Here is a 14,331-nt window from a genome sequence, read left to right as displayed (position 1 = left end):
TACCCCACACATACGCACTCTTCTTCCTCTGAAGCCTCAAAGCACCTGGTCTGCACCTCTCCAGATCCTTTGCCATGTCCCCCACCGCCAACCCATTAACTGTGAACTATGTGAGGGCAGGCCTATGCCTTATTCACCTCTGGGTCCCTGGTATCTAGGAGTAGGCCTGGAACATGGTGGGTACTTATCAAGGTTTGCTGAAAGACTGGAATAAAAAACAAGAGGTGTGAAGGAAGTAAAGAAACCAGGAGGTGAAAGATTTCAAAAGTTAGGTTCAATTTTTAAATGTTCTCAACACAAAGAAATGATAAATGTTTGAGATGATGGACACGCTCATTATCCTGATCTAATCACCATATATAGAGTATCTATAGTATATGTATCAAAATATCACTATTTGCCCAATAAATATGTACAATTGCTACATGTCAATTAAAAGTAAATTTTAAAAGATGAATTGAAAAAGTGTGGACTTAAAACTACCATATTGCGAGCTTAAACACCCCCACACACCCCCACACCCCACTCCTACTACTTTAGGGCAATTAGAGCTTAGTGGCTTTAATATTTCTTTCTTCATTCTTTTCAGCCTCTAAGCTGAAAAAATTCCTAAAGGCAGATTGCAACAAACATGACTTCTTTTTAAAGAATATAATTAAGTACGTTGGCAAACACAGTCTGGTAAATGGGAACCTCAAGCTAGGAAGCATTTTACAATCAGTGGGATGCAACGTGTCAATAAAAAATGTGCTGAGGGCCGGGCGCGGTGGCTCACGCCTGTAATCCTAGCACTCTGGGAGGCTGAGGCGGGTGGATCGCTAGAGGTCAGGAGTTCGAGACCAGCCTGAGCGAGACCTCGTCTCTACTAAAAATAGAAATAAATTATCTGGACAACTAAAAATATATATAGAAAAAATTAGCCGGGCATGGTGGCACATGCCTGTAGTCCCAGCTACTCAGGAGGCTGAGGCAGTAGGATCGCTTAAGCCCAGGAGTTTGAGGTTGCTGTGAGCTAGGCTGACGCCACGGCACTCACTCTAGCCCAGGCAACAGAGTGAGACACTGTCTCAAAAAAAAAAAAAAAAAAAAAATGTGCTGAGTATATAAATCTGCAAGGATCACAACATTAAGTAGCACATTAAAGAAAGCAATCTCAGTCTGATTCTGTATTAATTAATGTTACACTTCTGTTCTGGCATGTTAGGGGAAAAAAGCTTTTATTTTCCAGCCAAATACAGGACCTACACTGCCATAAGATATGAAACAGGACTGATTCTAGCTTTACTTAGACAAGCAAAAGTTCTGGAATATCCAAAAAAAAAAGAACAAAAAGAGAAATAAATTTACTATTTTCTGAAAGCGTAAAAATATCTCTAAGCTGTCAAATATACAATCCTGTTGCCCTAACTAGCCACCCTTGACTACCCAACCTTTCTCTCTCTTCAATTTATCTATATTGTACTCCTTTTAGAGACTGGCTAACATGCCTCTTCCTCTGAAAAGCTTTCCAAATCAGGATTAACCACCCAAAAAGCCATACACAATCCTTCTTTTCCTCTCCATGGCGAATTCTTAAATCTCTAACATGATACACAAAACATTGTGCACAAATGCATTTTTCTGGGGAGAGTTTTTTTTTCCCCCATGATATTCATAATAGGTTCTTGACCAAGTATCTGTTTAGCATCTAAATCAGGAGTTAGTTGCAAATTAGCCTCCATCAGACCAAGTTTTATCTAGCTAATTAGTTTTATCTAGCTATTACTTTAGTTTTATCTAGCTATTACTTTTTTTTCTTTTTTTGAGACAGAGTCTTGCTCTGTTTCCCGGGCTAGAGTGCCATGGCGTCAGCCTAGCTCACAGAAACCTCAAACTCCTGGGCTCAAGCGATCCTCCTGCCTCAGCCTCCCGAGTAGCTGGGACTACAGGCATGCGCCACCAGGCCTGGCTAATTTTCTTCTATATGTATTTTTAGCTGTCCATATAACTTCCTTCTATTTTTTTAGTAGAGACAGGGTCTCACTCTTGCTCAGGCTGGTCTCGAACTCCTGACCTTGAGCGATCCTCCCGCCTCAGCCTCCCAGAGTGCTAGGATTACAGGCATGAGCCACCGCGCCTGGTCTAGCTATTAGTTTTTATCTTTAGACAGGACATACTTGCTCCAGACTAATCATAATTTATGCGACTCCCCTTTATAACACGGGCAATTTCAAACATTTTCTGTTTTCTGCCTGATCCCTGGAGGCATTGGTGTGCACCTCTAAGAGCCCCAGATTCTCTATCTAATCTGGAATTAAGCCAGAGCATCACAGAGTTAGACCATATCATCCCATGTTCTTTACTTTTTTTAAAAAAAACTGAATTGTATTTTACTGGAATGTCACTGATTAATATTAGGTGTCATGATTTTAAAACAACCTCATAAAACTAATGACTCTATGGAAGTTGCTAATGATGGAGTCATTACATCATACATTCTTTTTTTTCTTAATAAGGATAATCTCTTATTGGCTTAAGTTGCAAGAATAATTGTGTATTTCCTAAATAATTAGTTTTTTATCTTATAGATTTGTCTGTGCCATTAGCTACACATGGCCATCAAGCACTTGAAACATGGCTAGTCCAAACTGAGATGTCCTCTGGGTGTTAAAACAATAATAACACATTGTATTTTAAAAGCTTAGTACAAAAAAGGAATGTAAATATCTCATTAATAATTATATTATAGCCTGAACAAGAGTGAGACCTCATTTCTACAAAAAACAGAAAAGTTAGCTGGGTGTGGTAGTGCTCGCCTGTAGTCCCAGCTACTCAGAAGGCTGAGGCAGGAGGATCACTGGAGCCCAGGAGTTTGAGGTTGCAGTGAGCTACGATAATGCCACTGTACTCTAGTTTGGGTGACAGAGCAAGACTGTCTCAAAAAAAAAAATTTTTTTTGATTCCATGTTGGAATAATATTCTTGATATACTGTGTTAAATAAAATATATCATCAAGATCAACTTCACCTATTTCTTCCTACTTTTTTTTAACTGTAAAAAAATGTGGCAACAAGGAAATTTAAAATAACTCAAGTCCCTCGCATTGTGTCTCTATTGCACAGCACTATCATAGACGCTGAATTGTACAAGTGTTCAAGCATATTTCCCTATTTGTGTTGGCTGCTAAAAGCTTAAACCCAAATTTGTGCCCCATCCATAATACAGATGATTTAATGGTCTACATTTTTATATCAGTCCAATTTCCTGGCTGTATCTTTGTTCCCACCCTACCCTTTTCTTTCGTTATCTACTTCTCAGTTTGTGATCTTGGTAGATTTTACACACTCCCACAAGATGCCTAAAATCTTTTCTTTGAATGAGGCAAGAAATAAAATGGAGTTAATTGTTTCTTTTGTATTTCCATAGCATATGGTTTTCACTTATATAATACCACTTGTCTTTGCATAGTGACTTTTGGATGGAAGAAAAAAATATAATAGCACTTGTCTCATTCTGCCATGTATTATGATTCACTGTTCACAGTTTTCTACACCATAAGCTCCTAAAAGACAGATATTGTATCTTATAAAAACTAACATTTATATATTGCTTTACAAAGTGCTTTCACATTGATTATCTCATTTAGTTCTCACAATAACCTGATGATGTTAATATGATTATTAACCACACTCTATGGATAAGAAACTAAGGCTCAGGGAGGTGTACTAAGCCAAGGGCCAGAACAGAAAATCAAGTTCTAACACTAAATACTCTTTTCTTTCTACCGAATTGTTTCCTTTATTCACCATTTTCCCAGCTCAGTGATCAACCTAGTAAAGTGTCCTGCTCAATACATGGGTGGGGCTTGTGGTTCTTGTTGCTTCCTAACAAGGAAAACAAAGGAATACGCATAACAGAGTTAAAAGGAGTCTTAAGGTCATAAACACTCTGTCAATGTTTGTCTGACAAGTAATTGTACAGTCTCTGCATGGACACTTCCAGGAACAATGGAGTTCAGTAACTGCTGAAGCAGCCCTGGCTCTTAACAAAATTCTGCCTCCACACAATTTCTACCAGTTGGTCTTGATTCTCAGACACACATAAAATAAGTCCAATTTCCCCAATATCTGAAGATAGATAGCTCTCATGTCTGCCACCGTCACTCAAATCTTCCCTTCTCAACCACTGCGGACATGGTAGGGAGACACACGGAGTCCTAGGGGTACTTACACAGACACAGGTGTTATACAGGATGCTCAAGCAGTCCTTGGACATTTCATCGCTTACTGAAAGTGAAAGGGGAATAACTGGTTATTCTTCTCATTGAAAAGACAGTATGACAGTTTATGTTTTTTCAACCTAACAACTGTTACAATCCCCTTCAAGACCAAAGATCTTCACGGTGCCCATCAGAACCTACAAACCAATTTGCTTATCACTTTTTGGTTTGATATAGTAGCCATTTTCTTATTATGCTCCACAGTCTTCATAATTTCAACCTGTTGTGATACCATCATTTAATAAAGCCGTTTTCCCTTGTGTCTTGCTTAGGCTATATCATGGGTTTGGGGGGGTTTTGCTATTTAAATAGATTACAAATAAGAAACTTAATACATATGTGTAGTCTTTTTATGCTTGTATTAAACTGGTTCCTCAAGATACATTTTCAAAAGCAGAACTACTAGAATCTAAACTATAAGCATCTTAATTGCTCTTATTAGAAATTTCCATTGAAAAGTCTACTAGCAGCAAAAAAAGATGTCATTTTTATTAATACTATAGATCACCGAGTGTTATGTTTAGTTTTTGTTGTTGTTGTTGTTGTTATTTGTGTTGCACAAATGGCTTTCAATGCCTGACCTTCTACTAATTCCAAGAAAGCATTCACTATTTCCCTGTGAGCATGAACAGGAGAGCAGCAAAGAAAGGAAACTTAATTTTCATGACCCCCAAACCAGAAGATGATGAAACTGAGTATGAACCATGAACAAAGTGTTTTGTTTGGGACTGCTTCGATTTTCAAAAACTGTTTTCATGCACTCTTGTTCAGCCATAAATGCTAAAATGCTAGGTCTCCCTCTGCGATCCCAACGGGTAGCCCTTCCAAGCTAGCTTGACCAGATGGGCTGCCTCATATGATCCTGAGACAATGTTGATGTCCTGCATCCCTCATCACTACCTTTCAACCTACTGGAGTTTTTTGGTTTGATTATTTAACAACCTCAGAGCAGGGTGAAACACCAGATTACCAGATTGGTGTATCTATTTCCAGATGTTCCATTTTCAAAAGAAATTGGGATTCACTCATTCATCAAGTATTTACTTATTCTACTCTAGAGCAGATGAGAAAAAAAAAGCAAGCAAGCAAGAAAGTCTTAGCCCTCATGCAACCTATAAATCTAGTGGAGGGAAGAGAGAATAAACGTGCACCAACAAGTAATTATAAGATGGTACTTGTTGGAAGAGGAGATAGGGAACATGAAGGAACAATTTAGACAGAATACAAAGCTGATGCATGAAAGATGAATATGAATCCTCTTAACCACAACTGCACACACAAATGAGACCTTATACACTATGTCCTATTGATGTTAGGGGCAAAAAATTTTTTAATTAAAAAATACATACTAAATGTTTCTAGAAGGGCACTCATCAAATGTTAATTGAAGTAATCTCTGGTTTTTAATGCCAGAGTAAAGTGCACTCATTCTTTTTTAAAAATTAAATATTGAGGCTAGGCATAGTGGCTCATGCCTGTAATCCCAGCACTTTGGAAGGCTGAGGCGGGAGGACTGCTTGAGGCTAGGAGTCTCAGACTAGCCTGGGCAACACAGCGAGATCCTGTATCTATAAAAAATTTAAAAATTATCTGGGTGTGGTGGTATGTACCTGTAGTCTTAGCTATTTGGGAGGATGGGGTGGGAGGACTGTTTGAGCCCAGAAGTTTGAGGCTGCAGTGTAAGCTATGGATAGAGCCACTGTACTATAGCCTGGGAAACAGAGTGAGACCCTATCTCTTAAAAAAATAAATAAAATATTGAATACCTAAAAAGTATATTTATAACATGTAAGTTATAAAGAATAATAATAGAACAATACCCACATACTCACCACCCAGTTTAAGAAATAATGCACTACCAAAACACTTTGAATTTTTACCACATAAACTCTGGTAACAACTGAACTTTTTACAAAGAGCATATATCACCTCACCTGTGTAACAAAAAACTATTAAGTGTTTGAAAAAATAAAACTAAGTGATCTTAAAGGTTATTCCTTACTTTCTCAGCTAGCTACATATGAGAAGAATTTCCAAAGAAAACATAAAAGCTGGAGCAAAGGACTATTAGAAAGTATAAAGATGCAATTCTGGCCAGGCTCAGTGGCTCATGCCTATAATCCTAGCACTCTGGGAAGCTGAGGTGGGAGGATCACTTGAGCTCAGGAGTTAGAGACCAGCCTGAGCAAGAGTGAGACCCCGTCTCTACTAAAAATAGGAAAATTAGCTGGGCACAATGTTGTGCACCTGTAGTCCCAGTTACTTGGGAGGCTCAGGCAGGAGGATTGCTTGATCCCAGGAGTTTGAGGTTGCAGTGAGCTACCATGACACCTTTGCACTCTACCAGGGGCACCAGAGCGATACTCTGTCTCAAAAAAAAAAAAAAAAAAAGATGCAATTCTTTTAGTCCAATGGTTTTCATGCTTTTTCTTTTAAACCACCAGATCTGAATTTCTACCCAGTATAGAATGAATAAAGAGAGATCTTTAGTAGAGGTAGAGAGAACAATTTGCAGTTGAATTTAAGGCATATCCTCACTGTTAAGAGTTAGGAAGAGAAAGAAGAAAGCAACTCCTGGAAACTGCCACCGTATCAGTAGATTGAGACTTAAGGACCAGTGGCTGACAAGTATACTTACTTTTCAGTTTCTGTCCCCGGATAGAGATTGTAGGCCTCATAAGAATTTCTACAAGGAGCTATAAAAAAAATAAAAATAAAAAAAAAAAAAGGACAAAGTCTTCAAAATTCAAAGCATAACTTATAAAACAATCTTTGCCATGACAACTCATGGCCTAAATATCTGTCACAGTATTGTAAGACTCTCTTGTTCTGGGAGGCAGTGAGGTTCAATAGAAGAAACACTCCATTGTTAGCAAAAGTCAGGAAACCTGGGTTCTAGTCCCAGCCCAGCCACCTATTCACCATGGGAACTTGGGCAAGTCAATGCCCCTCCTTGGGACTAAGATTTCTCATTTTTAAAAATAAGTATGTCAGATTAGGTAATCTCTGGGATCCAATGTGGCTTTAACTTTTGAAAAGCTGCAGAACATTATTACTACTATGACTCTTCTTTTTTAGCTGAAAGAACATTTGTGAATCTAAGTTTATTAAAAAGGTCTCAAAAATATACCACAAATTATTAACACTGATTTCTACAGGGATTGGGGGTGATATGCACAGATTTTTTTATTTTACATGCTTTTAATACAACATACAATTTTGCTTAAACTGTTTTTAAAAAGCATGTATTTAAAAACCCATTCTGTTGAGAGAAAGGACAATTTATAATGGTAACAGGGTCAATCCATCAGGAAGATATACATATATGTACCTAACAACAGAGCCCAAAAATACATGAAGCAAAAGCTGACAGAATTGAAGGAAACAGACAATTCAAAAATAATAGTTGGACACTTTTATACCATGCTTTCAATAATGGATAGATAAGTAGGCAGATGAGCAAAGAAATAGAACATTTGAGTACAATAAACCAGCTAGGCCTAACAGACATCTGTAGAACACCCCATGCAGCAAGAACATAAAACACATTCTACTCAAGTGCACATAGACCATTTTCCAGGATAGATTATATGTCAGGCCACTAAATAAGCCTCAATAAACTTAAAAGGGTTGAAATCATACAAAGTATGTTGTCTGCCCACAATGGAATGAAATTAGAATCAGAAAGAAATGTGGGAAATTCATGAATACACAAATAATTTAAAAACAAGTATAAGACTTGTACAATAGGCTGGGCGTGGTGGCTCACGCCTGTAATCATAGCACTCTGGGTGGCCAAGGCAGGCGGATCGTTTGAGCTCAGGAGTTCGAGACCAGCCTGAGCAAGAGTGAGACCTCATCTCTACTAAAAATAGAAAGAAATTATCTGGACAGGTAAAAATATATATAGAAAAATTAGCTGGGCATGGTGGCACATGCCTGTAGTCCCAGCTACTCGGGAGGCTGAGGCAGGAGGATTGCTTGACCCTAGGAGTTTGAGGTTTCTGTGAGTTAGGCTGATGCCATGGCACTCTAGCATGGGCAACAGAGTGAGACTCTATCTCAGAAAAAAAAAAAAAAAAGACTTATGCGATAAAAACAAAACATTTTTGAAAGCAATTAAAGACAACCTAAAAAAACGGAAAGGTATCTTGTGGTTTGTGGATCAGAAGAATACTGGTAAGATGGCAATACTCCCCAAACTGACCTACAGATTCAATGCACTATCAAAATCCCAGCTGGCCTCTTTTCAGAAAATGACAAGCTTATCCTGAAATTCATATGCAAATACAAGGGATGCATAATAGCCAAAATCTTAAACTGCCAGTACAGAAATAAACCCATGTTTCTATGGTCAATTGATTTTTGACAAGAGTGCCAACACACTTCAATGGTGAAAGTAGTGTTTTCAATAAATGGTGCTGTGACAACTGGATAATCACATGCAATGAAAAACACTGAACCCCTACCCTTACATGGTAAAATAATCTCAAATGGATCAAAGACCTAAATATAAGAAATCAAACTATAAAACTCTTAGGAGAACACGTGGGGTAATCTTTGTGACCTTGAATTAGGCAATGATTTCTTAGATACACACCAAAACCCAAGCAACAAAAGAAAAAAATTAGATAAAATGAACATCATCAAAATTTAAAACCTCTGTGCTGCAAAGGACACCATCAAGAGCATGAAGAGACAGCCACTGAATGGGAGAAAATACTTGCAAATTACATGTCTTATACGGAAACAGTACCCTGAAATAACTAATAGAACTCAAAATAAAAAGATAACCCAATCAAGAAATAGGCAAAGCAGGTGAACAGGCATTTCTCCAAAAGGCCAACAAACAGATAAAAAGATGGTCAACATCTTAAGCCATTGGGGAAATACAATGCAAAAATCACGAGATACCCCTTCACATCCACTAGGATGGCTATAATAAAAAAGATAATAACTACTGGCCAGGATGTGGAGAAATTGGCACCTTCATAAATTGTTGGTAGACATGTAAAATGGTGCAGCTGCTTTGGAAAACAGTCAGGTAGGTCTTCAAAAGTTAAACACGGAGTTACTGGGTCATAGTGTAACCGGTAACCAGTTACTATGACCCAGTAACTCCACTCCCAAGTATATACCAAGAAAATTTTTTTAAAAAGACAATTGAATCCTGGCACGATGGTGCACACCTGTAGTTCCAGCTACTTGGGAGAATCACTTGAGCCCACGAGTTCTGGGCTGTAGTGTGCTATGCCAATCGGGTGTCTGCACTAAGTTCGGCATCAATATGGTGACCTCCCGAGAGCAGGGTACCACCAAGTTGCCTAAGGAGGGGTGAGCTGGCCCAGGTCAGAAATGAAGCAGGTCAAAACTCCCGTGCTGATCTGTAGTGGGATCGCGTCTGTGAATAGCCACTGCACTCCAGCCTGGGAAACATAGCCAGACTACGTCTCTTAAAAAAAAAAAAAAAAAAAAAAAAGACAACTGAAATAGAAAATGAAAATACATATCCACATAAAAACTTGTATTCTAATGTTCACAGCAGCATTATTAATAATAACCTAAAGAGGAAACAATCCAAATGTCCATCAACTGATGAACACATTTCTTGACAATAGAAAGGAATGAAGTACTGATACATGCTACAACATGGCTTAACCTTGAAAACATCATGTTAAGCAAAGCAGCCAGTCACAAAAGACCACATATTGTATGACTCCATTTATATGGAATGTCCAGAATAGGTAAAACTGCAGAGATAGAAAGTAAATTAGTGGTTGCACAAGGATGGGGGACTTGGGGAGGAAATGGCTACTAAAGGATATGGTGTTTCTTTTTTGAAGTGATGAAAATGTTTTAAGATCAACTGTGGTGATAGGTTGCATAACTCTGAATATACGAAAAACCATCAAATTGTATGCTTTCAATGGGTGACTTGTATGACATGTGAATTATATTTCAATAAAGCTATTATTTAAAAGAGTAACAACCATCACCTCATGCTAAGAAACCAGGCATAAAAAGCCACATAGTGTATGATTCTGTTGATATGAAATAACCACAACAGGCAAATCTAGAGAGACAGAAAATAGATTAGTGGCTGCCAGGGCTGGAGGGAAGGGAGAATGTGGAGTGACTGCTAATTGGCATGGGATTTCTTTTTGGCAAGATGAAAATGTTCTGGTAATCACTGCACAACAAAACTACTGAAGTGTGGTTAAAAGAGTTACCTTTATGGCATGTAAATTATATTTCAATAAAGCTTTTATTAAAATTCTGATAAACAAATTCTAATAGGAAAAAAAATTAGAAAGGAATACTCCAGAATCTGGCATGATGACACCATAAATCAACATCCTAAATAGAGAGAGATGGGGGAACATGTGTTGTTTTAGCTTGAAACAGCAGATTAAAAGTAAAAATCCTCAACTATCCCTGCACCACAGACTGTCAAATTCTGGAGAAGTGTTGGGCTCAGCTTTCTGCACATCTGTATTTAATGTTAACTGTACTTACAGGAGAGAAAAAGAAGTCTCATGACTTAGGGCAACAATGAAAGCTGCCCTGGATGTAGGTCTGCTTTGTATAATAAGAGACCTAAGGCCACCCTCTAGAAAAGTTGGAGTAATTATTATAAAGTATATGCAGTCTTACAGCCAGCTTTTTTTCCACCATGAATTTTCCCATGTTATTATTACATTAATGACTTCATAAAACTCACCCAAATGGATAGAATAACTATTACCTTCTCTTAGTGGATACTTGTAGTTATTACAAATAATGCTACACTAACTATCTTTGTATACAAAGTTTGATCTCGTTTTAACATATCTTCAGGAGAGAATCTCAGAAATGGCAACAACATGCAAAATGAGTACTGATCTTTAAAGCTTTGAAATATATTACACAAATGCGTTTCCAAAGAGATCACAATCGCCCAACCAAAATGTAAGATGCATAAACTGCACAGAATATTATACTAAAAATAAATTCACTTCAAATGGTGGATGGATTATGTCAATGAATAAATGTAAAGTCCCTGAATGCCAAGCTATGGCCTACACTTGGCCCCCAGACATATTTCATCTGGCCCACACCTACTGAAAAGCTGGGAGATTTTTACCTACTAATGTAGATTTCCCATAACCCCTAAGGGGAACAGTCAATGGGAAGGAAGAGTCAGGCACATACTCTCCAGTTCACCATAGTCCCTGCAATCATTTCCTTTATGCAGATGAGCTTGCTCTGGCCTCCTTCACTCCATTTAGTTACCTACTTGACATCTGACTTTACAGACTCTAGGATACACTTTCACGGTCATGTTAGGGGTTGGGTCAAGTTGACAAGGAGTGATCCTGCCACCAGCATGGCCAATCATTCAGATCTAGCTGTGTGCCTTGGGCAGCATGGCCAAGACAGGCTCACTATGGAGTCTTGATAGTGATTAGCAGAGGAAGAAATGACAAACTCTGTCTGGAAAATACTTTCAGGAGTGAGATGGTAAGGGAGTTCAGCAAGAACAAATGCACTCACCTGAAGGTTAGTGAAGTACAAAATGACCTGTTCAAAAGTCCATATTTATGAAAAGACTGGAACTCCTGGAGAAGCTGACATAACTCAAAGCAGGAGAGAAAAATCCCACAAAATCAAGAACAGTTGATCCAAAAATATATTAAGTGGGGTAAGCACCTACTACATAGAGCCACATTTTCACTGCACGTAGAATACCAGGCTAGAGATCCACGTTATCCTTTCTTTTCCCATAAATACACTGGTTTTTACTGAGCAGATTCTTGACGAAGAATTCAGAAGTAAAGGGTCCTTTGAGCTGGCCAAGAAGTAAATGCTACAAGGGACTGCTAAAGAGAAGGTGCTGAGCAGCAATTAAAGAATAAAGGCTAGGGATATAGAGGTAACACTCGATCTTTACTTTGGTGGAAAATGGCATCTTTAAAGAAAAGGCAACTTTTAAAAAATTGAAGTATAACATGATAAAGAGGACAAATCTTATGTGTACAGCTCCAGTTTTTATAAACTAAATACCATTCCTGTATAATCACCACCCAGATCAAGACAGAGACTGACCACAACACCCCCAAATGCTCCCTTCTTCATGCTCACTCCAGGTAATAGGAGCAAGGGCAGATATCTGGGGGACAGGGGAGGGAGTCAGATCCCAAGCCTTCATTCATTGCACCAAAATAAATTTCAAGTGGTGCAAAAATTGAAACAGAGACAATAAAACTTTAAAATATCAGAAGGAAATAGACCTGGTTTGTAATTCAACAGGAAAAGAACGCAACAAAACTCAGAAGTCTCAAAAGGAAAGAATGATCAATCTGATACTTAAAAAATAAACATTTCCGGGCCAGGCACGGGGCTCATGCCTGTAATCCTATCACTTTGGGAGGCTTAGGTGGGAGGATTACTTGAGGCCAAGAGTTCAAGACCAGCCTGAGCAAGAGTGAGATCCCATCTCTACAAAACATACAAAAATTAGCTGGGCATGGTGGTATGTGCCTGTAGTCCCAGCTACTGAGAGGCTGAGACAGGAGGATTGATTGAGCAGAGGAGTTTGAGGCTGCAGTGAGCTATGATCACACCACTACAACCCAGCCTAGCCAACAGAGTAAGACTCTGTCTCTTAAAAAGTAAACATTTTTAATTTTAAAATAACACAAGGCCAGGTGCTGTGGCTCCTGCCTGTAATTCTAGTGCTTAGAGAGGCTGAAGCAGCAGAAGGATCACTTAAGGCCAGGCGTTTGAAACCAGCCTGAACAAAATAGCAAGATCTCATCTCTACAAAATATAGAAAATTAGCCAAGTGTGGTGGTGCACACCTGTAGCCCCAGCTACTCGGCAAGCTAAAGCAGAAGGATCCCTTGAGCCTGGGAGTTCAAAACTGCAGTGAGCTATGATTTTTGACACCACCGCACTCTATCCTGGGCAAGAAAGCAAGACATTGACTCAAAATAAATAAATAAATAAATAAATAAATAAATAAAACACAAAATCAAAATTCAACTCTCAAAGTAGGAAAAAAACACATAAAACACATATGACAACAGCCTTGAAAGAATTAATGGTACCTATAAAAGAATAACCAAATAATAAAGATGCAGAACAGACAATTTGCAGAAAAGGAACCAATCACAAACACATGAAAAATATCCAATCTCTGTCATAGAAGGACGAAATTTTTTTTTTTTTTTTTTTTTGAGACAGAGTCTCACTCTGTTGCCCGGGCTAGAGTGCCACCGTGGCATCAGCCTAGCTCACAGCAACCTCAAACTCCTGGGCTCAAGCAATCCTCCTGCCCCAGCCTCTCGAGTAGTTGGGACTACAGGCATGCGCCACCATGCCCGGCTAATTTTTCTATATATATTTTTAGCTGTCTATATAATTTCTTTCTATTTTTAGTAGAGACGGGGTCTCGCTCTTGCTCAGGCTGGTCTCGAACTCCTGAGCTCAAACGATCCGTCTGCCTCGGCCTCCCAGAGTGCTAGGATTATAGGCGTGAGCCACCGTGTCTGGCCGAAGGATGAAAATTTTAAAAACTATTTAAAGAGAATATAAAAAGAACTCTTACAACTCAATAATAAAAAGAGAAATATCCTGGCTGGGTGCAGAGGCTCACGCCTGTAATCCTAGCACCCTGGGAGGCTGAGGTGGGAGGATTGTTTGAGGTCAGGAGCTTGAGATCAGCCTGAGCAAGAGCAAAACCCTCGCCTCTATTAAAAATAGAAAAATGTGCCAGGCGTCATGGCACACTCATGTAGTCCCAGCTACTCAGGAGGCCGAGGTAGGAGGATTGATTGAGCCCAGAGTTTGAGGTTGCAGTGAGATATAATGACACCACTGCACTCTAGCCAGGGCCAGAGAGCATGACTCTGACTCCAAAAAGAAAAAGAAAAAAGAGAAATATCCCCAAAAGGGACAGGTATTTTTCCAAGGAAGATATACAAATGATAATAAACTCATGGAAAAATGCTCAATATCATTAGTCATCAGGGAAATGCAAATCAAAACCACAATGAGATATCACTTCATATTTGCTAGAATGACTGTAATCA

At 38.8% G+C, this 14,331-nt stretch overlaps 1 protein-coding gene across 5 annotated transcripts in view; it reads right to left on the bottom strand.

Annotated features, from left to right (window-relative positions):
- Positions 1 to 14,331, bottom strand: part of LOC123622408 (transient receptor potential cation channel subfamily C member 4 associated protein) — a 75,016-nt gene that overhangs the window by 37,220 nt on the left and 23,465 nt on the right. For 4 of the 5 annotated variants that reach the window (XM_045528742.1, XM_045528745.1, XM_045528743.1 and 1 more), the window contains exons 4-5: positions 6,897 to 6,954; positions 4,210 to 4,265 (exon numbers count right to left, since the gene is read on the bottom strand). In XM_045528742.1, coding sequence (XP_045384698.1) covers positions 4,210 to 4,265; positions 6,897 to 6,954 — 114 coding nt within the window. The remainder of the gene's footprint in view (positions 1 to 4,209; positions 4,266 to 6,896; positions 6,955 to 14,331) is intronic. The other variant, XM_045528747.1, reaches the window with a different exon arrangement.

Source organism: Lemur catta, chromosome 17 (genome assembly GCF_020740605.2).
Source record: "Lemur catta isolate mLemCat1 chromosome 17, mLemCat1.pri, whole genome shotgun sequence".
Lineage (NCBI taxonomy): Eukaryota > Metazoa > Chordata > Mammalia > Primates > Lemuridae > Lemur > Lemur catta.
The sequence above is the reverse complement of the archived record's forward strand: the minus strand, read 5'-3'. Positions and strand labels throughout refer to the sequence as shown.